Source organism: Anopheles gambiae, chromosome 2 (assembly GCF_943734735.2).
Source record: "Anopheles gambiae chromosome 2, idAnoGambNW_F1_1, whole genome shotgun sequence".
Taxonomy (NCBI): Eukaryota; Metazoa; Arthropoda; class Insecta; order Diptera; family Culicidae; genus Anopheles; species Anopheles gambiae.
This window is the reverse complement of record NC_064601.1, coordinates 86,694,033-86,718,630: the sequence shown is the minus strand read 5'-3', so window position 1 is coordinate 86,718,630 and position 24,598 is coordinate 86,694,033. Positions and strand designations below refer to the sequence as shown.

The following is a 24,598-nucleotide window of genomic DNA, read 5'->3' as shown; positions in this document are numbered from 1 at the left end:
ACTTGATGAAAGAAAGGAAAACATTCAACCAGCTCACTAATATTGTGTTCCAGGATGGAAGGTTCTGTTTTAATGTATAAATATGTTGTATATCGTTTTGCTTTACACAGTTCAAACGGAGCTACTATAGAGTTAACGTTTTACAGTTTCAGGCTTTCAGAAACATAACAATTCCTGTCCATTTCCGCGTGATTTGTTCATCTCGTCTTAAGGTCTATATTCCTTTCTTTTTTTTCGCAATAGCTCAATTCAAAGCGATACTTCTTCTTCTTATGCTTAGATCTTTAAACTAAAACGTTTGTCAGGTTCACGATCATTTTAACTCAAGTACGAAGGAGTTTACGAGGAGCAGCGTGAATAATGAGTGAATTGAGTGGTTCGAACCGGATGTTGATTTAAAAGTCAATTTCCTGTCTGCTGGACGATGTAACGAATAAGAAGAAAAGAAAAGCGGATTGATTCTCCCATAATACGTAAATCATAATTGCTGTTACGAGGACATTTTACTTGTAAAAACCTGACAAACTATACTGTGTCTAACCCAAAAGTCTTCTTTCGATTTGTTCGAGCGCTAACGTTACGTCTACTGCACCGTAAGACTGTCTTCCTTTTTAGTCTTAACCCTCACCCAATTCGCTAGCTGCCTTTAACTTAAACGGATTTTACCAGATGGGATAACATTACAGCAACTATGTAGCGTACCCACTGACCGTATAACAACAAGGTCGCGCTCCTAGGGTACTCCAAGTGTGTGAGTTTAATATTGTTACGTTTCTGTTTTTTGTTTGCTTATACACTTACACATTAGCAAGCTTATAGGTAAATGAGTTAAAGTAACATACATTTTCCTGTGCCTAGAACAGCTACACATTTGTTGAAGGCTCTTTCCTTGTATTTTGATGCTGCTGCACGACCCTAGAGCACACTTCGACACTCGCACATGACAAAGTCTGACAAAACGTTCCTCCAAAATCAAAGATTACTAACAGTCAGCAATGGGGGCAGGGGTGTCTCGGGGATCGTCGTATAACAAATGTACGTATATTAGAATTAGCAACAGAGACGGGGAAGCAGAAGAACAGTATTTTTAAAGAAACAATTAGGATATCACAAATTCTTCAATTAATCGCCTGTGAGGATCAGAAAGCAGCATTAGAGTTTTCATAGTTCAATAGGTTGTATAAAAAAGATGGGGTTTAACAAACTAATCTGCATTTAACGCAGCGATTAACGCGCAATGTTCTAAGAGCTCGCTCGATTTCAATTCATAAAGCGTTTGCTGAATGGAAGAACAAACAACCCCCGATGGTTTCGTTCGTCTTCCTGTTATGTTAATTAAATAGAACATTAAATAGCAAATGATTTACTTCAATGCTCACAATGAGAGAAGTATTACATAGACTGTCCAACAAAACACGGTAAACGGACAAACGGTATTGTACAAACAAATAAAAGAAAAGAGTAAGATTCCTAAAACAAACGTTAACAAGTAAAGTGATTATCGGAAGGTTCGAGGGACGAAGCTGTTCGCGTAGTAAATACACACAGCAGTAAAACAAAGCGTGACCGGATGGGAATACTTTCGGCAGAACACAGTTGTTACACACTATCGATAGATAAATACAATGTGGGGAAAAAGGGTTGCCAAAAGCCGACACGTGACACATTGCAGACGACGGCTTAATATTACAACGATCTGGTTGTCTGCGCTGCGCTCTGCCCGTATTACACGGGCACACACACACACACACGACAGGGGTTTTCTATGGCTCGTTTACCTGCCCGTGTGTTGTGTTGGGAGCTGGGCCCTTATTAGCTAATCATCCTACACGAAAAATCACGCACAATCTATCGTCTTATGTAGCTCGTGGGACGCGGAAGACCACTGCGCACCGTCGGTGGTCGTATGGCGGACGGTGGCCTCAGCCCGGAAGGTTTCGCTCCACCGGTCGCTGCCGTCGGTTGCTTCAGCCCGGTCGTTGTAGGCGCCGCCGGCATGGAGGAGGACACTGGAGGGTTGTTCTTCGGTAGCGGCGGCTCGATGGACGCGTACGCGCTCAGCACTCCCGGGCCCATTCCTGCACCGGTGCCATTAAGTTTCGTTAGCAAACCGTTACCACTACTACTGGTGCCACTAACGTCCTCGACGCTATTGGTTCGCGTAGCGCTCGCGAACTGTGGCGGTTGCGCACCGTTCGCTATGCTTTGACTATCTACACGATAAAGGCTGCCCCGTGAGCTAGCGGATGAGGATGATAGGCTCTACGGTATGATGATCATCACAGGGCGCACACACAGGGGATCGGATGAAACAACAAAAAAAAAACGTACACACACAAAAAACATTATAAAAAACGTCAAAAGGGAAGAAAACAGGGAGAGAAAAATTGGGAAATAAGTACAAAATTTCAAAAACTTTATCCTGTGAAAGGTTTTAACGATCTGTGAAGTATGGGAGAAAGTATGACCCTTCCAACTCAGATAATCGCTGTCGGGTAAAACACACTACTAAACCTGTTTCTACTAATATACTCTATAATTTTCAAAAACGTGGGGCTTTCTATGGATCAGCTAAAGAAAATTAATTTCAAAAATGTATATATATCACTCACCAGAGTAAGTGTTGAATAAGATAAAAGGAATAATGTTGAACTGGTAAATATATCTAGCCTATTCTATTTTCTATTCTATACATACAACTCAGTGCTTTGGTCCTTCTATTGACCATTGGTTTTACTTACATTGACGGACTCGTTATCAGAGTCCGGGTGCTTGCGGTGCGTGCTGTAGCTAAAGTATCCGGACGAGGGGCGAATCAGCCCAAGGCGGGACGTTTTCGCCAACCCGCTGGCTGTGCGCATCTGTACACCACCGGAGAGCTAGCGGAGAAAGGAGGCAAGGACAAATAAACAGGGGACATGACATTAAAATGCAACAATATCTGTACAAGCGATCAGAGGGCAATACATTTTATATACATTCTTTTGCTTAAAGGGATCATGTGGAGCTAATTTTTTTTTTGTTAAATATATGTGTGATAGCCAAAGATAACAGAGCGTGTGTTGGGTAAACAAACACCGTAAGTTTTACCAAGCAGCTTACACACGAATTTTGCACCAAATAGGATCTGAAGGTGAAAGAGGCAGCTATAAAGCTATAGGAATGTTTTTGAAAAGAGCCTGTGGTTAATATGTACACACTAAACCGTGTTTGAGTACTGTTCCTCTTAGCCAACAGAACGTTTAACAGATAAAACAAGCAACCACACTAAACAATGAACATATTTGTTTTAGTAAACGAAACAATAATTAATAATAGCCTCAAATTAATATCCTATTTTTGTGTTATCCTCTACCATCTCTTTCTCCCCTTGACCAGACCCTGTAGCTCAAAACTTAACAACAAAAGGTAAAACATTATAATTACAAAAACAAACACGTACAGTGGTAGTATTCAGAGCGTTTTTGTTAGCCATTGCAGCAGCGGTGGAGCTGTTGTTCAGGCCGGTACGAGCTGCATTTGGCTGAGCGGCGGCAGGTGATCGCCCCAGCGGCAAGCTGGCACGGCCCACCACTGCTCCTCTTCCTCCTTCTCCTCCTCCTTCGGCACCCTGATGCTGGTTGGCGCTACTGGACGCTAGCCGCAAGTTGGTAGCTGCCTGCTGCTGCAGCGAGAACCGCTTGGATGTGTTACTTTTCAGCTACAAAACACAGGTCGGACGGACCGGGGATCATCGAATTAGCGTTAGTGCACACGGAAGAAACACACACACACATACATAGAGATACAAACAAATAGAAAGAAACACACATACACACACGCACGCATCTATGAGACGGTTGCATAAAATCTAGATTACGTTTACACCGGGTGGATGTGACTGAGCGCATCCTCCTGTCGCACGATGGTGGTGGTGGAGCAAGTGTTATGCAAGGATTGGGTGTGTCGGACAGAAAGAAACTCTCACCCGAGGAAAAAAAGAAGAATCTCACACCAATATAGTGCATGTGCGATAAATGAGCAATGGGATTGATGGGGATGTGTGTAACCGTAGGTATGCGCATGATACGAAGAAGATGGGCTTAGAGTGCGGATTGCCAAATGGTAGTGTTGTCCTTTTACATGTGGGACATGGGAAAGAACATGATCGATACATGACACTGTAACTTCCATCCGTACCGTTTTGTCTTCTCTACTCATGATTGGATCTATTAAACATAAGCTAAATAACACACAGCTACAATACTGTTTCCAACCAATAGTATCTATGGTTTAAGGTTGTAACTATTTCATGACCTCACAAACAATAAATGGGTAATGCAAACAAACAAATACAACGGAAATGGCAAAATAACTGTCACGAATCGATCAGTGTAAAAAATATGACACGAAACATGATTCTATGGTGAGAAATGCATGGAAATGGATGACAAAAGAAATCGAAAAGTCGACGAAAAAAATACCTCTGTGTTGCTGGAATTGTGCTTCAGTTTCAGCTGCAGCGCGGACGATCCGTGTAGCTTGGAGAGATTGCCACTGGAGCCACCGTACCCGCTGCTATTGTTTGCCTGCGCAAACGTAAGACTATGGTAGGACTTGGATTTCGTGCCCATCGGGGACTTGAGCGCCGGAGCACCCATCGGCTGGCCGGCAACGGTTTGGTTCTGCTGCAGCTGCAGCTGCTTGTTCGCTAGGCCAAACTGTGAGTACCTTCCGGTGCCGAGCAGACCGCCACTACCGCCACCCAGCTTGGACATGGTCGCTAGCCGCGAGGTGGGCTGCTGCTGCTGGAGCGATTTATCCCCGGACAGCCGCGGTTGCTGCAGCAGATACTGATCGTCCTCTTCCCGCTGTTCCAAGCAATCGGCCGAGCTGGACTTGTTGCCGAGCGGAAGCGTGAGGTCTTTGCGCTGTATTCCTCCAATGGTGCCCTGCAGCGGGCCGGCGGCGCCATAGTAGCGCGGCTTGGAGAGGGTACTGCGCAACCGGCTTTCACCGGGACGTGCCAGCCCGGACGGTTGCTGCATCATCGTGCTGGGCTGGATTGCTTGCGGTTTCTTAAACACGGCCTCATCGTCATCCCCGGAGGGTTCAGTCTTCATCGTGGGCAGATTGCTGCCGTTACCCGCCGCCATCCTGCTACCACCGTTCGCGAGCGATGGCGGACCGCCAGCCATCTTTGCCGCGTTATGATCTACCCTGCTAAAGGCACTGCTGCTGCTGCTGAGGCCGCTATCTTCCCCGGATCCGTTCAACAGTGGCTGCGGTCCGGCCAGCTCCTGGTCCACGTCCGGCAGGACGGCACCGAGCGAATCGTCCCGCCGCCTGCCCAGCCGTATCGTTTTGAAGCGGTCCCGGTTCTTGCGATCGTACGTCTCTACCTCGCTGTTGGTAGGGACGGGATCAGCCGATTCAGCGGGCCCTTCTTCGCTTCCCCCGTTCGCCATGATGACCGTCGCGTTCATCGATGGCGACTGTTGCTGCTGCTGCTGCTGCTGCTGCGGCGATAGGTTCAGGTGTACGTCCTCATTATATCTACTTCTACGATTTAACAGTCTTTCGCTTCCACTCGACGAGCACATGCTGCTGCTGCCGCCACCACTTTTCGAGAGCAGCGAGTCCGCCAGCTTATTGTCACACTGTGCCTCCGCCGGTTGCTGCTGCTGCTGGTGCAGCTTCCGCTTCATCTCGTCCTGCTGCTGCTTCTCCAGGTTGATGCGCGAGTGGCGCTTCTTGATGTTGTCCAGCGACTGGCGCAGCTTGTCGCTCGCCTCGTCCGACCGGCGCACGTCCGCCGTCAGCGAGTTGAGCATTTCGTCGAAATCGATCCCGCTGTGTTCGCTTTCCAGTATCGATTTCTCAAACTCCTCAAAGTGCTGCAGCGAGATGCGCTTCTCCGCGTCGAGGAAATTCGATATGTCCGTGCCGGTGCCCGTGCCCGTGGTGGCCGTCGCCGACGGTAGCCGCCGTATCTGGACGTCGAAATCGTCCGTCTCCAGCTCGAGCAGCATGTCAGCGGCCGGTTCGGCGGTGCCAACCACCTCGTGGGTAATGTTCCGCAGGTCCTGCTCCAGGTTGCGGCTGCGTCGCACCATCGTACGCCCCAGCCCGCTGGTAGGGGTGGTTTTCTGCGTCTCGGGACCGATCGGTGACAGGTCCTCTAGCTCCGGCGCCACCTTCGCCCGAGCCGACGGTCCGTGGAAGGGCGTCGACTGTACCAGCATCGAGTTGGCCGGGAGCTGCTGCGGCTGATTGTACGTTCCGTTTGGTGTGCGCTGCCCGTGCGGTTCCGCTTCATCTTCCAGCTGTGGTTCAGCTGCCGGTCCTGCCCCGCCACCGCCTACCACCGTCGGCCGCAGCGGGCTATCGAATGGCAGATGGCGTACCTCGTCCTCGCCGCCGATAAACGTGCCGTTGCGCGGACGCCGCTTGAAGGTGCGATCGAACGGAACGGCAGGCGGCGGCGTGATCGAGGGTTCGACCGTGTCGAGCGTCAGATTGATTAACCGCACGTCGTCCCTTTCCTCGTTGTTGAGCGTACGGTTTCTGACGAACGTTCCGTGCCCATTGGCCGCGCCACCGATCTGCTCGTCGCCCACGATGCCGAAGGTGCTGTTCATGACCGCATGCTTGTCGAGGACCGGTTTCGGTGCGACGAACGTTTGCCCCGCCGCCGGCAGCACGACCGTCGTGTCCGCATCGACGTGCGGCACTTCCTCGAACGTTTGGTTCAACGACGAGCGCGGCTTGCGGTACGTGTTGAAGTTGCGCGGCCGACGCGCATCGTACGTACCGCCACCGTTCAGCAGCAGCTTGCCGGCGAGCAGCCGCTCCGCTTCCGCTTCCGGCAGCTCGAACGTGTCGTTGGGCGCGGTCACGCCGGTAGTGATGGTCGTGTTGATCAGTTCCTTTCCAGCGTCCTGTTCCTCTTCCGCTGGGGCACCCGTCGACGGTGGTGGCGGCGGCGAGCTTTCCTCCTCGAACGAAGACTTGCCCCCGACGAGCGCCCCCGTTCGGCCACTGCTTTCGTACGAGTTTTGCATCGTACTCACGCCCGACACGCTCTCGATCGCGTTCAGGTCCGTGCGCGAGATGTTGCAATCCTTCGTCAGCGTGCTTTCCTCGTCCAGGCAAAGGTTCTCCAGCCGCTGCCGGTCCTCGATCACGCTGTACAGATTGTAGCCGTTGTAGCTGGCGTTGCCCACGCTCGGCATGCTCCCGTTCGCGTTGTCATCGCCGGCGTTCAGCAGACAGCCGACGCTGCTAAAGTCGCCGCTCGTGATCAGGCTGCTGGTAATCTTCTCGTTCGCCGAGTACTCCATCGAGTTCATGATCGAGCAGGGCGGTGACACATCCTGCAGCCAGCTGCGCTGCATCAGCAGCCGGTTGCCGGTGGTCGAGCTGACGAGAGCGGACGGGGTAGCTAGGGAGGAAGGCGTTACCGGGCCACCGATTTGTACGTTCAGCAGCGGTGATCCTCCGCTTGGGAACTGGAAAGAGGGTGAGAAGGCGAATTGATTTATAATCGGAGGAAAAGATGAGCTGCGTCAGACTTACCTCAGTGTGTGAAGAGGACAAGGTGTTGTTATTATCTACAGCGAGTGGACTGTTCGGTATGCCAGTCTCTATTCTCTTCTTCGGCCTTGTGAACGTTCCCGTGTCGACGAATCTTTGACCTACAATAGATGGGTAAAAGGCAATCATTAATTAGTGTTTATTGTACACCTTAAATGCTATGAGCATCACAAACGCATGAGAATGTTAAAGTGTTATGGCAGTATGGGAGGAAAAAAAACACAAACACCATTAATGGATTATGCTGTTGCTGCTGTTTGATACATTCAAATGGTTGATCGCACATGATGGTCGGCGAGATGATTCGAATTTTCGTTCAATTTATTGCAATCAATTCCGTCGAGGGCCAATCAATTGCGAATCCTATTGGAACTTGTTAGCTGTTATAAGGCCAATTTGGGGTGGATTTAAAAAAAAAACCAATGGGTGACACGCGAAAGGAACGCACGGCGAATACTTACTGCCACTGTTTGGATTCAGCAGCCGCTTGTCACACTCTATACTATCGATATCATCGAGCAGAAGAAGCTCGTTCTTGATGCGGTCCGTCACACATTCGGATAGTGTTTCTAGACGTTTAACGAGTAACGGTAAAAAAGCAGGAAAACGATTCAAATATCTTCTTTAATATTATAATAAATTAGTTTCAAATTCCCTTTGTCCGGCTGTTGTTAGTTGTTTTCCCTTTTTATAAGACGAAATTGCGATCGTTTTACTCCAACGGCTCTCTCTTTCGCTTCATGCCATAAACTAAGATGTCAAGATTGATGCAACAGAACCTTGCCCGTTCTCGCGGTTCATTCTCGTTCTCAGGAAGTTTGTCTACTGGTACCGGCAGAAACCACATTCCATTCCATTTCCGAAACTGTCTAGAAGGTATTTTTAAAACGGATACTTCCGTCAACCAGCTGTGCTGTAGCTCTATACCAGGACACACAAAGGCCTGACCGCACAACAACTGTGGCATTTGTCGCCTAAAACGCACTTCGCCAAATCGATTGACAGCAAAACGTAGCGGAGGACGGATTGATTGCATCGCTCGCTCCTCGGTACATGCACATGCTGGCCGCACATCGGAGATAGTTGTGGCACCGTTACACACCCTCCTCCAGCCAAGCTGCTCGTCGCACGTGGGGGGGTTTAGTTTCCATTTTCAGTTACGTACACACAACGTCCAGGGACAAAGAATTAACCCAGCACACACCATAAAAGCGTGAATGAGTACGCAAAACGATAAAAAAAAACCGCGCAATAATAAAGAAACGGGCGCTTAGGCCAGCGCGCGTCAAAACGAGTGGAGGAAGTGACCTCACCATATACGGGGCCTCTGCACCTCCACCACCACGTCACGTCACTGTTGGACGGTGTCGCGCAGCTGGGCGATTTAAACAAAAGCTCTACACACCTTTTTTACACTCTCGCCACATCTATACTTTCATGTTGATTTGCCACATCTATACTTTCATGTTGATTTCATAGCATTTTCCAGTTTGACAAATTTCATTTCATTGATCATACTTTTGTCTTAAATTTGCTTTACACCAAAAATCAAACTGTCCTCTCCCCCCATTCGATTTGGATTGAAATTGAAACGGAAAGCATGAAATCGACACCGGTTCGTGGATGGAGCGACAATCAAGTGGTTGTCCTTCGACGGAGACAGTGGGCAGAGCATGAATAACGCCAAGAAGACAAGACTTCACCGTTCGCCAGAATGAAGGTGTATACGAGGCGTACAACCGCATAGGTGTTGGGATTTGGCTGTCGTGTACTGAATGGGCGTTTTAATTTGGACGAGCCCACCGCCATCAGAAAGGGTTGTTATCTTGGAAGGTTGGTATATGTTGCAAACCTGTCAACTGGTTGCAATTGGTACCCCTTCTTGAAATATTGTAATTGTGAGTGCTAAGTGGGTAGATAAAATCAAACCCTTGATACATTCCTCCAAATCAATTATTTTATATTTAAAAAAAAAACATAACTGAAACTGAATGTTTGCAAACCTGTGCTCAAAATTAGAGTGTACTCTTAAAAGACTCACTTTCTGCAAGACTTTAGGAGTTCATTTTCAATTTACATTTTTTTAGGAGTTAGATCATATGTGACGACAGTGGCGTTTGTATGCAATGTTCCGTGGTACAGTCGTTAGCTCGCATGACTTAACAACATGCCAATCGTGAGCTCAAGCCTAGAATGGACCGTCCGCCGTAGCAAAGACTTCACTACCCATCTGCGTGGTATTGAATAAGTCTTTAAAGCCTGTATATGCCGGCATGTTCACGTAGGACGTTGCGTCAAGGAGCAGCAGATGTGACGACACAATAAAAGGTCTTTAGAACATTGTCTAAACAATAGGTCGTACATAAATACTTTATTGAAAGAATACTGATTAAATCAATTAAACCAAAGACTGGATAATAAAACTCATCTTAAAAAGCTCGCGACTCAGCTGACTCTTTTGAATGATTGAACTCACGAATGTCAACTGATTCGTTCATTAGTGAATCTCTACTGTGTGTTAAAGAAAAACGTAATTTAACTGTGAAAATTCATATCGACTAATTCGAAACAATTTACATTCGGACTCATTTTAGGAGTCAAAATAAAAACTATTATAAACAATATTTCGTATAGATCCCTAACAAATCTTCTTCGCTAGGGATTTCTTAAATTTCTACGTTGAATGTCTACGCCGAATAAATAAAACTAAAAAAAAATACTGCTGCCGGCAATGGCTCATTAACAAATATAATCTTCTTGTTCTATTTGGTGTCCTTCGCGGACATGTCGGCCTATACAGGCTTTCGAGACTTAATTCATTACCACGCAGCCGGATAGTCAATCCTTGCTACGGGGGGACGGTACATTCTAGGCCTGAACCCATGACGGGCGTGTTATTGAGTCGTTCGAGTTGATAACTGTACCACGGGACCGCCCCTCAAATATAATAGCCGCATCAATATCCGTGATAGTGTGATAGTGAGCTACTGAAACGGTTCCTGACCCGTGACAAGATCATGATCCGTTTCTTGATTGAAAGAGATTCAGGTACAGTTTTTGGACCGCATCAAAACTGATCCCTTCTTTTTGATAGGATCATTTCCAGAATCGATAAGAATTCAGGGCCGATTAAAGGACCGTTATAGGTTAAGGATTAACAGTTCATGAACTGCTATGGGTCTAGAACAGGCGCCGGCAAACTTTTGGACCAAAAGAGCCAAATTTTACAACATTTTCGTAGAGTTCTACGCGATGAGCCAAATAGACAACTCAACAGTATTATTTTTAAGTTATATGAAACATACGAACGTCAAAGAGCCGCCATCTAGACAGCAAAAAGCCGCACTTTGCCGATCGCTGGTCTAGAATAAGTACTAAAACAAGCCTTGGTTCAGTATCAGGTCCAGTAACGATATGGATTCTATTTAAGTTCCAGCATCGGTATGGCCTTAGGATCAGTTCAAGGATGTTTTCAATATAAGTTCTAAGACTGGATCCGTTTCAGGAGCATGGTCCAGAATATGGATTAGTGGTCTACTAGAGGACCAGTGTGGGTTCAGAATCAATTTCAAAACCACAGGTGTAGGTGTAGGTTCTGGAACAATTCCCTCATTCGGTAGCAGTTCCATGACTAGTAATGGTTAGGAAACAGTTTCTCTTGACGTGCAGTTAGAAGATACAGCCGTGGAATTAGGCTAAATCTTAAAAAAAAAAACATTGCACGTACCCTGGAGTTCTTACATGCCCCCGAAATTAAGTAACAGTACCAGTACCATTAACTCCTTCTTCTTCTTCTTCTATTTGGCGTAACGTCCCACGCGGACATACCGGCCTATACAGGCTTTTGTGATTTATGCAGTAACCCGCAGTCGGCTGTCTTTGCCAAATTAACTAATCGTAGCCATAGATTGGTTTAGAAATAATTTCTGGCCTAATGTAGTATCAGTACCAAAGACCTTATCCAACCACTTTTAAAACAAATTTAAATTACCCAAAACCACGCCTTAGAAACCCCATCATCATGCCTGGCACACTTCGCATAACCCTTGCGTGTGCTAAAACTAAACTGTTCCCTTCAACACACATCACATTCGGTGATCATTTATTCATCTTATTAGCTCCTCTCCCAGCAAAAGGGAACGATGAAACTTACCTAGTTTTCCGGGGATGCTGCTGCCGACGCTAATGTTGTTCTCATTGCCAAAGCTCTGATTCAGCAGGATGTGACCGCTGCCAGCAGTGTTGCCGTAACCGGTGGCGGCTGCTGCTGCTTTGCTGTTGCCGCGCACACCGCCGCCACCGCGTGTTTCCCATTGTTTTAGAATTGCAAACACTTCATCTTCATCAATCCATTCCGACTCGAGGCAGCTAGAGTGTGTTTGTGTGTATTTTTTTTTTTAGTAATTGGACAAAGAAGAGAAGAAAAAGAAGAAAAAAATAGAGAAGGATGAGTAAAAGACACATGCAGGCAAGAGGTACGTCTCTATGTTGCAAAAACAAAGCCCACCCCTGTTGTCCCACGCCCCTCACCGGACGTACGCGAATTAAACGAAGTGTGAAGCTTTCTTGGGCTTCGGGTTGGGGTTGGGTGATGTTTGTTATGTTGCAAACCGGCGCGGGGGAACGCTTTAACCCCAATTCATAGCAATGAGCGAGCGTCTAGCGCTGTGGCGCACTATTGCAAGATGTAATGCATCTTGTGGCAGGAGGATGGACGAAATCATAGCGTCCGTGGTGCTTCACATTTACACGCACAACGTTGTTCTATTTTAAAGCGATCGCGTTTTCCACAGCGAGTCTGTTGGCCAACGCGAAGAGCTCCAAAGAAGAGCGAGCGCCAGCGAGAGAAAATACACTTTTAACAATCCGAAAAGGTGCTAATCAGCTCGCTTCCATATACGATAGCGTAATTAGATCAAAATAAAATGATGAATCAAAACAAGATATGGTCGTTTATCCCTTTTCTCGCCCCATACACATGGGCTCCGTTGATGCCAAACTCCATCATCAATAATTTCTTTCGACAACACGCTACTTTCGATTGGTGGTGGGTGGGTGGTAACGATGATAACAAACCGAAACAGGTGAAGCATAATTGGAAATGATAATTTCACCCATTTCACCCCCTTCATTGCTGTAAGTTGTTTTTAAGATTTCGATTACTTCAATGGGTAATGGTTTGTTGCACCATTGGGAAAAGTTCAACTGGCAATTAAAACACCTTTTTAACAAGTTAATAACGAGTTCATTGGCGAGAGGAAGTGGAGCGCAATGTAATTAAAGTTATTGGACACGAAAAGGTGTGACAACAAATAGAGTTAATTTTGCGATAATTTAAAGTACAAGTGCATAGGGCGTGGAAACTATATAATTTAATTATTTTTCTACCAATTTTATTAAAATGTTGTTATACACAAAACTCGAAAAATTACAATCTCAAGACTTCTGTATGTAATTCCGTAATTGTATTCCGTAATGGATTTAATACTGATATTTTCATTTTTTCATTTTATTACCTATTAAATTGGGAAATTAATAATACTTGAATAAAGATTTAATATTTTAAAAAAATATTCCAATTATTTTTCATTTTCACGCTCATCTCTCTCTCACGCTACTGCTCAGTCCAAGTCGATTTGGCCATCGTCAAACTGTTATCGATCGATGTTTTGTCGCATCGTAAACGGGAAGAACATATTACGCTGCGGATTATCCCCCATACACACCCATTGTTGTTGTTCCCGTTTCCACATATCTCTTCATTATGGGAGCAAATCTTTACCACCCGCCGGAATGCACCCTTCCCTTACTGCATTTCTGGCGCAACGAAGAAGCATTGTCAATTTCAAGCATCACTGACGGCCAATCAATCGAAAGATCTGAAACAATGTTGGGAAGGTGAGTTGGACACGCAAGTGACACACAAAAAAAAAAACACACACACACACATCCGGAAAGTGTGTTCGAAGGAAGAGACGAAAACACATTCACAATTTTCCCCACTCCCTCGGTCTGTGTATGGGATGTTGGATGAGATGAAAGATATCCGGCGGGTAAATGGGTATGGGAACGGGACCAAAAGACACAGAGCTCTCAAAGTGCAGTAAGACAACAGAAAAGAGGAAATTAGGTTTAGTTTCTGGCGAATGGTTTTCCAGCTTTATCTTCGTGTGAAAAACACGTATTATACTAAGCAATGAATATTTTAAAGTAAATCTTTAAGCCGTTTAAAGCAGTGAAAATTACAAAAAAAAATATAAATGTCTTAAAATCAGAAAAATTGCATTCTTTTTGTAGGAAGAACGTGCATTCACTTCACATGTTAAATTCTTCAAGCTGAACTTACCAATCGTCTAAGAGCCATTTTATTATATTGCTGTGTGAAGTTGTAGTCTTTCCAATTCAATATTTTCCTAAGTGTATTCAAACCTGGTGCATTAAGGAACCCCTTTTTATTCAATTGCAGACCCGTTAGGGTATTTTCCAAATAGCATTTTGTTTAAACAATATTTTGAATAAACTTTTGCATAACCCGCATCTATCGAGCAACGTCTTTTTGAGGATTTTTAGGATATGAGAATTCAAATTTCCAAGAGTATTACACTAATTACATTAAAAACAGAATTTCGAAATTTGTTGAGCCACTGTTTGATATTGTGGGCATTTTGATCTCAATAAGGTTCACAAAATTCGTATTTTTTAGTTTATGTTTCTATTAAGTGTTAACTTGTTCTGAGGACCAAACACCCAATCATTAAAGATGGGTTTCTCGTGGATCGGGCGGGCCACTACTGACAGCAGGGTTTGAATACTATGTTTCCTCTTGGATTCAATGTAGTGCTGGATATATTGACCCATATACGTGTCGATAATTCTCGCTGCACTGCCATCGAGGCATTCATCCCATTAGCAAATACATTATCTTTATCAAATAAAATAACATTTTGTCCAGAACTTCAATAAGGCAAAAAATGTGTTGAATTTCGGAATGAATTAAATTAGAATTTTTGTGTAGCTAATAGCAGGGTATGAAATAACACATTAGATGATTGCACATTGACAATTACCTTAACAATGGACTTCAATGTAAAGAAAATGGGTTTGGCTCAGATTAATGAAAATTAACGATGAAATTACACTGGAATCAGTTCAGAATCAAAGCTGGGTGATCTGATAGATATGTAATATTTTTTTAGGAAATTCAGGACCTATAACATTACAATTACTTTTTTGGCTTGATTGTACTATATTATAGCAATGATTTAAAATTAATAAGCGATATAGTTTAATTTTGGATATGATATAAAAACAACTACAAAATGAAATATTTGTATCAAAACGGCGGGAAAGCGGAATCCAAACGCATTTACAGGGTTTCGAATCATATATACACATGATAAACTAAATAAATCCTGCTACGGAGCCATAATTAAACATGATAAGTTAGTAAAATTTACGAAAATATGTTGAGATATTTACAGCGGTACTCACAGTCTGATGACAGCTCCACAGTACGATTGCAAAATTCCCCTAGTCAGTGGCAACACTCCCCTATATGATTGAAAACTTCCACAGCTTGCATGCAACATTCCCTTACCGATTTGCAACATTCCTCAAAGTGATTGAACTATTCCGTTATATGATTCGAAACCCTGTAAAGCTCATCAACGTTTAACTCACGTCAGTCTATACGCGAGTTGCGAGATACCCCCAAATAATTCAAATAGGAAAATAGAATCAATCATACTCGCCACGAACAAACGTTTTAAAGGTAGAACAAAAATGCCTGTTAGATGACTCGGTAAGCTCAGCCATCAAATATCTCCTCAAATGAAATATTCCAAACAAAAAAGCTGATTTAAGTATACATGCAATGATCTTTTTGAATTGCTTTGCGTTTTCCCAATTGCTCGCACAACCTCTCTCTATACAATTCTTTCTAGATTTTCTACGTACGCTTGTTCGTACGCTTACGGAAAACTTACCTTTCTGGTATGAGCTCATCTCCGCTGTAGCTCTCGGACACGTCCATGTTTTCCCGACCGTTGGCTGCCGCTGGGGAGGGAAAAAATGGGATCGCCGCCTGGTTCGCGCAGATCACCCTGATCTTCCGCCGGCAGCACTTCCGGTAGAGCGGCGGGGTGGTTTCACTTTTACTTCTCGATGCATACACACAGACCGGTGGTACGAAACAGCAAAATCAGTACCCACACACACACACACACAGTTCTCTCTCACTCTCTATTGCTTTTGTTCACAATCACAAAACTTCAAAATTGAGCCGTGTTATGCAAATTTTTGCCAACTGGTTGATGATTTTTCCTTCACACTGCACAACACTGGTTCGGTGTTTGGTGGAGAAAGAAGCACGTTGAGCATTCGTTCCGTGTGTGATTGCACTGGGTTTAGACTACACTAAAAATGGTTTACCTAAAAAAGCAAACGCCGCCAAATGGATTAATGAAAAGCGTTGCAAAAGGCGAACTGAATTCAGTTGTTATCTTTTTTTTCGTCTAACGAAATTGATTTTATGTTCATTGATATGGTATTGAGATGAAATTAGTGTTGTGTGATAGGCTACTTTCAATTTGACGCCGAATACGACCAGTACCAGCCACACTGTGCACACTACTCCCTTTGCCTGCCTGGAAGGAAGGGCGTGATGGAAACCTGTCGATTGATTTATTACTCGTCGAACTAATGTGTAAAAGCCGGGTGGAAGTGTTTTCGCTTTTTGTGTGTGTGTGTGTGTTGTTGTTTTTGGTATGACCATTTTCTCCCACCACCCCCATCCCCCATTCAGTTTTCTATTGCTTCCGCGCCAGCGTAAATGTCGATCGGTTGACCGTGATATTTTAGGGAAGTGAAAAGTAAAAGCACTTTAGCAACACATTCAGCGGCAGGAAGGTGGTGAAATGGTTTTTAATTCACTCTCTGGTTTGCGCTCTCTCTCCCTTTGCCGCTGGGTATGTGTTTCACTCTCGCTCCACTACCAAATGTGTGCGAAATTAAGCATAAACGAGCAATCGAGCACCTTTTTGGATGTGGATGGATTCCACAATAATGGTATGCATTTTGTGATGAGCGTGTAAAAAGGGGCATCAAAAGAAAGTGCCAACCACGAGTTACGACATGCAAAGCACGTGTCAATGGGGCGTACATTTTACCGGTGGGCCAGCCCTTTGGGCGGCTGCGAAGAGTGGATGTACAGAAGCATAAAGCATTAATGTGTGGCGTTAAATGAAGGAGGTATTATTCATTTTCAAAAAAGGTATACTGAAATAGACAACAACATTTCTGTACGTTGATATTTAAACGTATGAAATTAATATAATCATTACGCACTGGGTTGTCTGTGTTCTCTCCTATTTGCGCGCTCCACTTTTCTTATCGAACTGCACACCCCAGTTGGCCCAGTTGCAGCTGTGGGGGGCGCATTTACACCCATGCGGTACATGTTAACATGCTCCACAAACTGACCCACACATTGTAAGCCGTGCATACTAGTGTTGGGAGCTCAGAATCGGAGCTACCCGTTTCCGATTCCGTGTTTGGAATCAATTCTGGAGCCGGCAGAGTTGACTGTGACGCCGATTCCGGAGTCGGAATCGGTCATGAAATAGCTAATTGCTCTGGTAACGGAATTAGAATTGACTCCAGTATTGGAATTGTATCTGGAATGAGAATCAGTTCTGGAATTGAAATAATATTATTTATTTATTAATCTTCAACGGGCCGTATGGCCTAATTAAGATGTAACAGTTCATTAAAAAAAAAACATAACAAAAACATAATTCGCATCGCAATTCACTGCGGCCACGGCAAAAGCTGGAGACGTTCCTTGAAGCACTGAGTCGAGATGTTAATAAATAAATAATAATATGTTTCATTCCGAGAATCTCCATGAGAATGGATCACTTACAAGTAAATTTTGATTTTTTGCGATTATCAATACGTAGTAGCATCATTGGACCCAAACGTATAGACTTATGGAGATGCCGAAACTGACTCCGATTTCGAAGCCGATTCTGGAGTCGATTTCGATTCCGGAACCGACTACGATTCCGAAAAAGATTCTAATTCCGGAGCCAATTTCGGAGCCAATTCTGAAATCGATTCCAATTCCGGGACCGATTCCAATGCTGAAACCGATTCCAATGCTGAAACCGATTCCGATTCTGAAACCGATTCCGATTCCGAGACCGGTTCCAATTGCGGAACCGATTCCGATGATGGAACCGATTCCGATTCTGGAACCGATTCTGATTGCGGAACTGATTCCGATTCTGAAGGCGATACAGATTTCGGAATCGATTCCGTAAACTGATTCCAGAAAACTTCGGAGCTAGGCGGAATCGATTCCGACGGAAATTTCAGTTGCCCCATCACTAGTCCACACACAGCACGCCAGGAGCGGCAACAAAACAGGGAAAATGTATACGAAAGATTTGTACCGCGTAATGGTTATTTTTGCGGATACATTATTGCCACAGCTAAGGAAGCGCGCTACACCGATCCAACACGAACCAGAATGCAGCTGAGTGTGAGAAAAACACGTCTTATTCGGTTGGTTGGTTGGGTTGGGAAGCATACGGGAGTGGCCGGTACTGTGTTTGTGTGCGTTTGTGCTGTTTGAACGCATCTGAACGCCATTGGTTGCTAATGCGCTTGCCTGTTTGCTTTGCCGATTGGTGACTAACGGCAATGGAAATGGATAAAGCTTTGGCTGAATCATCATTTCACTACGGTGCATTATCGATCGCCGTGTGACAAACGGTCAGTGTTGTGCAAGAAAAGATTACAGAAAAAAACCGTTTCTTTTCTCAATTCTTGATATATTGTGTCCGTCGTACGGAAAAGCTCCAACAACCAGCGGCACCAGCAGGCAGCAAAAGCAAGCAGTGAAACATTAATTGAAAGCGATAAAACAAGTTGGACATGTTGTCAAAGTCTCAAAGCAACGCCCACATCGATGCCAAACCATAGCAATTAGGCAACCCGCACAAACGTTCCACGGAAAACGATCGCCTAATCCAACGAGAATGGCATGGCACGGGGCATTCTCGCTTTACGCTTCTCCAAGTTTAATTAACTCTTATCGTGTGTGTAAACGGCACAAAGTCCAACGGGCTTAGGATGGAAGAGATGGTCTTAATTAATTAAAATTAACGCATTACCCGTCAGCTAGGCGGGATCAAACCGGGCGAAAGCATGGCGCAGTTTTAAGTTACAATTGTGTTGCTGAAGTTCATCATTACATGTTAAAAACGTTGCTGAATTCAAATTAACAATTTCTAGAACAAATTGTAAATACTTCTACATCAATTCTTCAAATTAATGCATAAATGTGTAATAATATTTTACTTTTGTAAACGACGTAACACAACATTTCAGCTTATTGATATTTTGGGGGCAATGGCTTTGTGTAAACGGGATGTTAAGCCAGATGAAATCCATCCAAATGTCCAACAAAAGACGGTGGTCTAGACGAGATTCAAACCATTTTTTTCTCTCTCCGGGCAGATTTGCTATTTAAGCCCTTACTCTCAGGTGTGATAATCTCTCGATCGATGTGAAAGAAACATCTTCATTTTAAAGGAAAAAGTAATAACAACATCCAACTATAGAAAAAAAGGAAAACAGAAACAGAAAAAAGCACATTAAAATGCTTTCGGTTTTGACTGTTCTTTCCATTTCGCTTCATTCATTTGCGGATACACCTATCGCGGAGCGCTGCCACGGAAGTCCGGTGGAAAGCCTTCGGCAGTGGGGAAAATGTTGGCGGTAAGAGGCTCAAACTAAAAGTAGCCCCTATAAAAGCCATTCCAAATGAGCAGAAATACTGGAATGAGGGGTAGTATGCGCCACCGCAAACACCCGGACATTGTTGATCGGTTCCTTACCCCAACCCTGCCCGCTCTGGAATTGAGCCCTGATGACAGGTGCAATTCGAAACAACAAATCGCCGGTGACTAACCTTACTTCCGGGCGGGTCTCTCTCTCTCTCTTTGCTTTGTAGTGTGCAGTGTATGTATGTTCTTTTTCTATGCGGATCGGTAAAAAACACATATAAAAAATAACAAAAAAACAAACCACAACCAGTGATTTTTGGGCATGGTTGGTTCGGTCGCCGATATTTCTGCTCGAAAGGTTTGGCATCCAATTTTTCAAACTTTTACCCTCCAAACAGGCCGAATTTGTTTGTAAGGTGTGGTCTGCCATCTGCTGCCACGCGTACCGAGACCAATACGATCAGCTGCTCTGCCTTTGCGAAAGCCATCCCGTGTGGTATAAATGGGAGTTTCAACAACAGGCTAGCAACAAGCAAACGTTACACAGCGACGAGCAAAACCGATTAAAACCGCTTTTATGCACCTTCATCTCGTTGCGGTGTCAGTCTGTCATGGGAAACGCATCCGTCAACCAATTCACACCGTCGATAGTTTTGCAACATAGCCGTGGTCACCCGACAAAGCAAAGGCAGAAAGCTCACAGTCGAAAAGGGAAACAAATTCGAGGAGAGAAGCTTGCGTGACACTGCATCGGCAGCTCACCGACAATACGGCCTCATCAAGGCTGGGAACATCGTCAGAGGGACACCATCGCGACAGAGGTCGCACGATCTCTGGAAAAGCCGTGCAAAAGTGCGCGACACAGTGAAAAAGGAAAAACATAAATGCCAAACACACATTCAATTGCCGTGTGTCTCGCAGCGGTGCCGGAAAATGGCGCCCAAGGGGGAGGCAATTTCGCCGTCCGTTCGACTGAACGATTACACAGCATAGCCCCGGACGGAGAGATGGCCGGGTCCTAACCATGCGCACGGTCATCCCGCGGTTGGCGACGGGGAAAAGCAGTCGACACCACATATTTCTTTCCTTGGCTTTTAATCGATATCGGCGGCATCAACGGTGGATTACGATGAGTCGCTTAACCGCCCATTCGTAAGCGCGCTTGCACACCTGGAGCGGCTCAAACCGACGTGTACGAAGAAGCGTGTCGGGCAAAAAAAAAGAAAAGGAAAAAACATAACGAAGCCTTTTCATGAAGGAAAATAAAAACACACCAAACCCAGCCGAAAGGCCGAAGGACGGCACAGTACATGACGGAACAACAAACATGGCTCGGTTGCTGGCCGCCGGTGCCTCGGCTTGTTATTCCAAACGTAGCCGCAGTAGAGATGGAATAAAATGTTATGTTTTGCCAGGTAGCGTAATAAACCTCGCGTCGCGTGTGTGTGTTTGTGCCCCCTTAGGGCGGGATGGGATCCGACGACGCATTCATGCTGAGTTGGAGACGAGTCTTCTCTCAAAACAGTCGACCAAACTGTACTGCAGGACTTGGAGCCGCGGTCGTTCGCGGTGGTGGAGTGCTTCGTAAGAGCGTTCTAGATCGAACCAGCAGCAACCGGCTATTTTTAAAACACACTGCTGCTGGTCCGAACGAAACATTTTCCCCGGTACGCTTGCGATGTGGAGTATGTTTTTTGGAGTTTTTTCCGGGGCCCTTCTAATGCTTTATGTTCATGTCTGTCGAAGAAAGTTCACAACTTTTGTGCCTGATTTCGGGTCGGGAAGTTTCGGGATTGTTTTGCTACAAGAAAGGAAAGCAAACGTAAATAAATGACGATAATGGTTTGGCGGATGTTTAGAAGACAAGCAAGAATGGTCGAGCGGGTTACCTTTTGGAAAACGATCATCGAGTTAAGTATAATGTGCTTTCGGGATTTTTAACCCGTTTTCAACTGCCATTTTCATTTCAACATAATATGCAATATGCCATCGAATAGAATTAATGTTGCAAAGCACGTTTATATGCACCACCTCCCATGGAGAATTCCATTTTAACATGTTGGACCACATCCAACAACCGTCTCCTGGTCTTCCCCTGCTCCTTTTTACAAAAAAAAAAACAAAAAGCACCAAATTCGATGCGTTCTTGTTGTTCAAAATAAGCAAAAAGTGACGCATATTAAAACCGGTCTGTTTAAAAAAAAGAGGCGAAACGAAACATCGGCAAAGTGCCATTTTTCGCAGGTTCCGGTTCAATAGCAAAACCGGCGGAAAATATGTACGCCAGCGCACACACACACATACACACAAAAGTGCAATGCCCCATTTGGACGTTGGCCAGCGGTTTAGATAACGTCATGTGAAGCTATGTTTAAAATTCAATGAAAAGCATGAGTTGCATATACATAAAAATGCTCCAAAGGAGCAACTTAAAAATAGATGGCAAACTGTCTCATTTTACAATAAATGCCAAGCTGATATAGAGCGGTAAGCGCTAAACGAGATGACGATGGCAAACAGTTTTTTTGCAAGGGAAGGAAACCATTTTTCATTCCAGCGAAAACAATTTACGTTATCTCTCTCCGTTCTATGGGCAGGCACTGTGAGTGACGAAACACGGAGCATTAAATCCTAATCCACCGAAATGCGCCAGTTGCACTGGCCTGTGACGTCTGGTGCCTTCGTAGCCAGCGGTTCGGGACGCGCGAGGGGACGACTATTTTCGTACCGATGACATTACATCCGGATGACTCTCACTCTCTGTCCTGCGCCTCGCCTCACACCCATACACGCCAAGTAATTTTATCTATTTCTATCCATTAGCAGATAAAATTGCCCAAATGTAGACGCCATATGGGTCACGACTGTGGGGCCAGGGAGAGGCAATGATTTACTGGAATGAGAGAATGGTGGGAACATATATCGATAAATAACCTATCGTCGCTTGATGGAAAGTTATTTTGAGGTAATTTTAAGGTGCAATAAATGTACTCCATGATGAAGTCAGGCTTCATTGCGAGTTGTTTTAGCGCACAGAAGGGCCCTAGGGAAGCTTCATTATCGATTAGCAGCAAACCGGCAGCCACTGCAGCCATTTCTGCGCGTCTTCGTGCCATGCACAGGTTGCACCCTGAACTTGGTTGGCCATAACCACACCGGCCGCCATTCGTTGAACCAACCACCAACCAACCAACCAGTCACCGTGTCTCGTGCACGGTGATGACCTCATCTTCCTCTTGCCGCTGGTGGTGGTGTTGGAAGGCGAATGGTTTTCTCGGCTCGGTTCAGCTCTATGCCGTCGTCTTGTGACGCGATGCAACAACACACCAAGCGATAGATAGACCCCCCCCCCCCTGTCCTACCAACAGCATCTTCGCTTCACCATCGTACACATTTCGTTGGCTTTCTCTCGGCCGTGCGCGTTCAAGGCGAAACGTTTGCGACGACGGTAACAAACGCGTGTTCCGGGGTCCTATGTCGCTGTTTTTAGCTCCCAGTCCCAATAATGACGGCAAGAGGCTTACAGAGAGAGACTAATGCAGCTGTGGCAAGACGCGTTGTAAAATCATTTGTCTTTGAAGGCAACCTCCCGGAAAAGGGATGTGTCGCCTTCTTTGCACGCCTGCCCCTCCGTTGGAATGGCTGCCGTTGCCGTGTGATGTAGAATCGCGCCTACTATGGGCCGATCGTTAGAAGGTAGAGTTGGGAGGCCTGGCCTTGGGCCCGGTTGCTGAAGTTGCGACGATCCATCTAAGAACGTTCTGACATTTTCTCAAGCATTGGCGAGGCTTCTTCGTTTCGGTACGACGGTTTTGATCCTTTTTTTTTGGGGTAAATTTTAAGAATGCTGCAAAAAGAAGAACTTCCTCGTTCTCAGTGCATTTTTGAACTTGCTTGCGACATTCCCGCGTGCCTTTCGCGAACAAATGAACCTTGAAGCTTGATGACGGTATTGCCATTGCCAAATGGTGGTTGTGTTTTTGTTTCTCGTTCTCGTCTATGATCTAGCTAGCAGAAGGAAACACGGTTGTTACTGCGCCTTTGGCTAATTTGTCGTATAGCTCCACCAGTTGTGCAGTTGCAGTAACATCAGAGACATTCCTAACACACACTCACGTGCACTGGAGCTTCGATTTGCAAACAAAAGCGAAAGGGAAACGGTGAGTCATCTTCAATGGGACCGTTTTGACATATGCTAATTAAGTTCTCCTATTGTTTTGGAAGCTATGTTGATTACTGCAAACATCGTAATATTGGGGGAAAACAGCTTTAAATTGTGCAACAATTGTGCTAGTTTCTTTTAGAAGTTGCTGCCGAATTGCATTCTTAACTCTTAACTCCTCTTTCTTGTGGCACAGACACACACGCAGCCACAAACGACCACTCCACGGCCATTACTGCATTCGGCCATTTATGCCCCCACTCCTTCAGACCATTCGTCTCCGCGACACAAACAAACACACACACACATAGCGAGCGAACAATCACTACTTGGAGCATAGATCTTAACCGCAACTTAATGCTTTTCAGGGTGCGGTTAAGCTGAAGAGGTTTACTAATTTTGTTTTCTCCCCAAGAATGTTATCACTGCACCAAGCCACGCAATTGTAAATGGGCACGCACGCACACACACACCGTTATTGGAGCAAACGGAGGTTGACGAACACACGGCGTGCAGTAGCAGATTCACGAGCAGGATTTTTTCTGATTTTCTAATAGAAAATGGCTTTCCACACAGACACACACACACACACACACACATGCCACTTCGATCGGTAACTTTTCACTGTGCCCGAGACGGCCGAGGCAAAACGGAAACTATTTCAGGAGGAAGCTGGTCGCGCTGCCTTCCGCGATGGTGACGGAATTCGGGAAGGCCGACTCAAAATGTCGACGCACCACCCATTTTCGTCTGCACTATTGCGGATTATGGGGCACAGCACCCGCTTGGAGACAGAACATTTACAAACCTCTGTGATTCACACACACACACACGTGCATGCAATTGTGCAAAATACAAAAAAAGAAGTAAAGTACGGCTCGAGCGTACGCACTGCACTGCACGAGCTCGACAACAATGAAAAACTGTGGTGCGGTGAACAGAACCAATAGCACAGGAACGGAAAGTTGACGCAGCAGCAGGCATAGCGAGCGGTTGGGCCAATGCATGTCAACTGACAGCTGTCAAGCGAACTGAAAAGTGACAATCATCAAGCGATAATAAATGGTTA

At 45.3% G+C, this 24,598-nt stretch overlaps 1 protein-coding gene across 7 annotated transcripts; it reads right to left on the bottom strand.

The window, feature by feature from the left end:
• Window positions 1-40: 40 nt before the first annotated feature.
• Window positions 41-24,505, bottom strand: LOC1276293 (serine-rich adhesin for platelets). Of its 7 annotated transcripts, none has more exons than XM_061645993.1 (9): window positions 24,338-24,502; window positions 15,561-16,005; window positions 11,729-11,943; window positions 8,037-8,144; window positions 7,558-7,676; window positions 4,464-7,490; window positions 3,443-3,700; window positions 2,742-2,879; window positions 41-2,262 (listed from the first exon to the last, which is right to left on the bottom strand). In XM_061645993.1, exons 2-9 carry the CDS (start codon window positions 15,605-15,607, stop codon window positions 1,849-1,851), a joined length of 4,326 nt encoding a protein of 1,441 aa, XP_061501977.1. In that variant the 5' UTR covers window positions 15,608-16,005; window positions 24,338-24,502; the 3' UTR covers window positions 41-1,848. The 7 variants fall into 7 exon arrangements, with proteins under 7 accessions (XP_061501977.1, XP_061501979.1, XP_061501980.1 ...); XM_061645995.1 differs by lacking the exon at window positions 24,338-24,502 and adding an exon at window positions 23,924-24,300; XM_061645996.1 differs by lacking the exon at window positions 24,338-24,502 and adding an exon at window positions 24,003-24,081.
• Between the last annotated feature and the right edge of the window lie 93 nt (window positions 24,506-24,598).

Excerpts from the sequence above, each read along its gene's own strand:
- LOC1276293 (XM_061645993.1), bottom strand. The coding sequence starts at position 15,607 with ATGGACGTGTCCGAGAGCTACAGCGGAGATGAGCTCATACCAGAAAG. Across the intron at positions 11,944-15,560 it reads GATGAGCTCATACCAGAAAG|CTGCCTCGAGTCGGAATGGA; the intron begins GTAAGTTTTCCG and ends AACACACTCTAG. Across the intron at positions 2,263-2,741 it reads CTGATAACGAGTCCGTCAAT|AGCCTATCATCCTCATCCGC; the intron begins GTAAGTAAAACC and ends ATCATACCGTAG.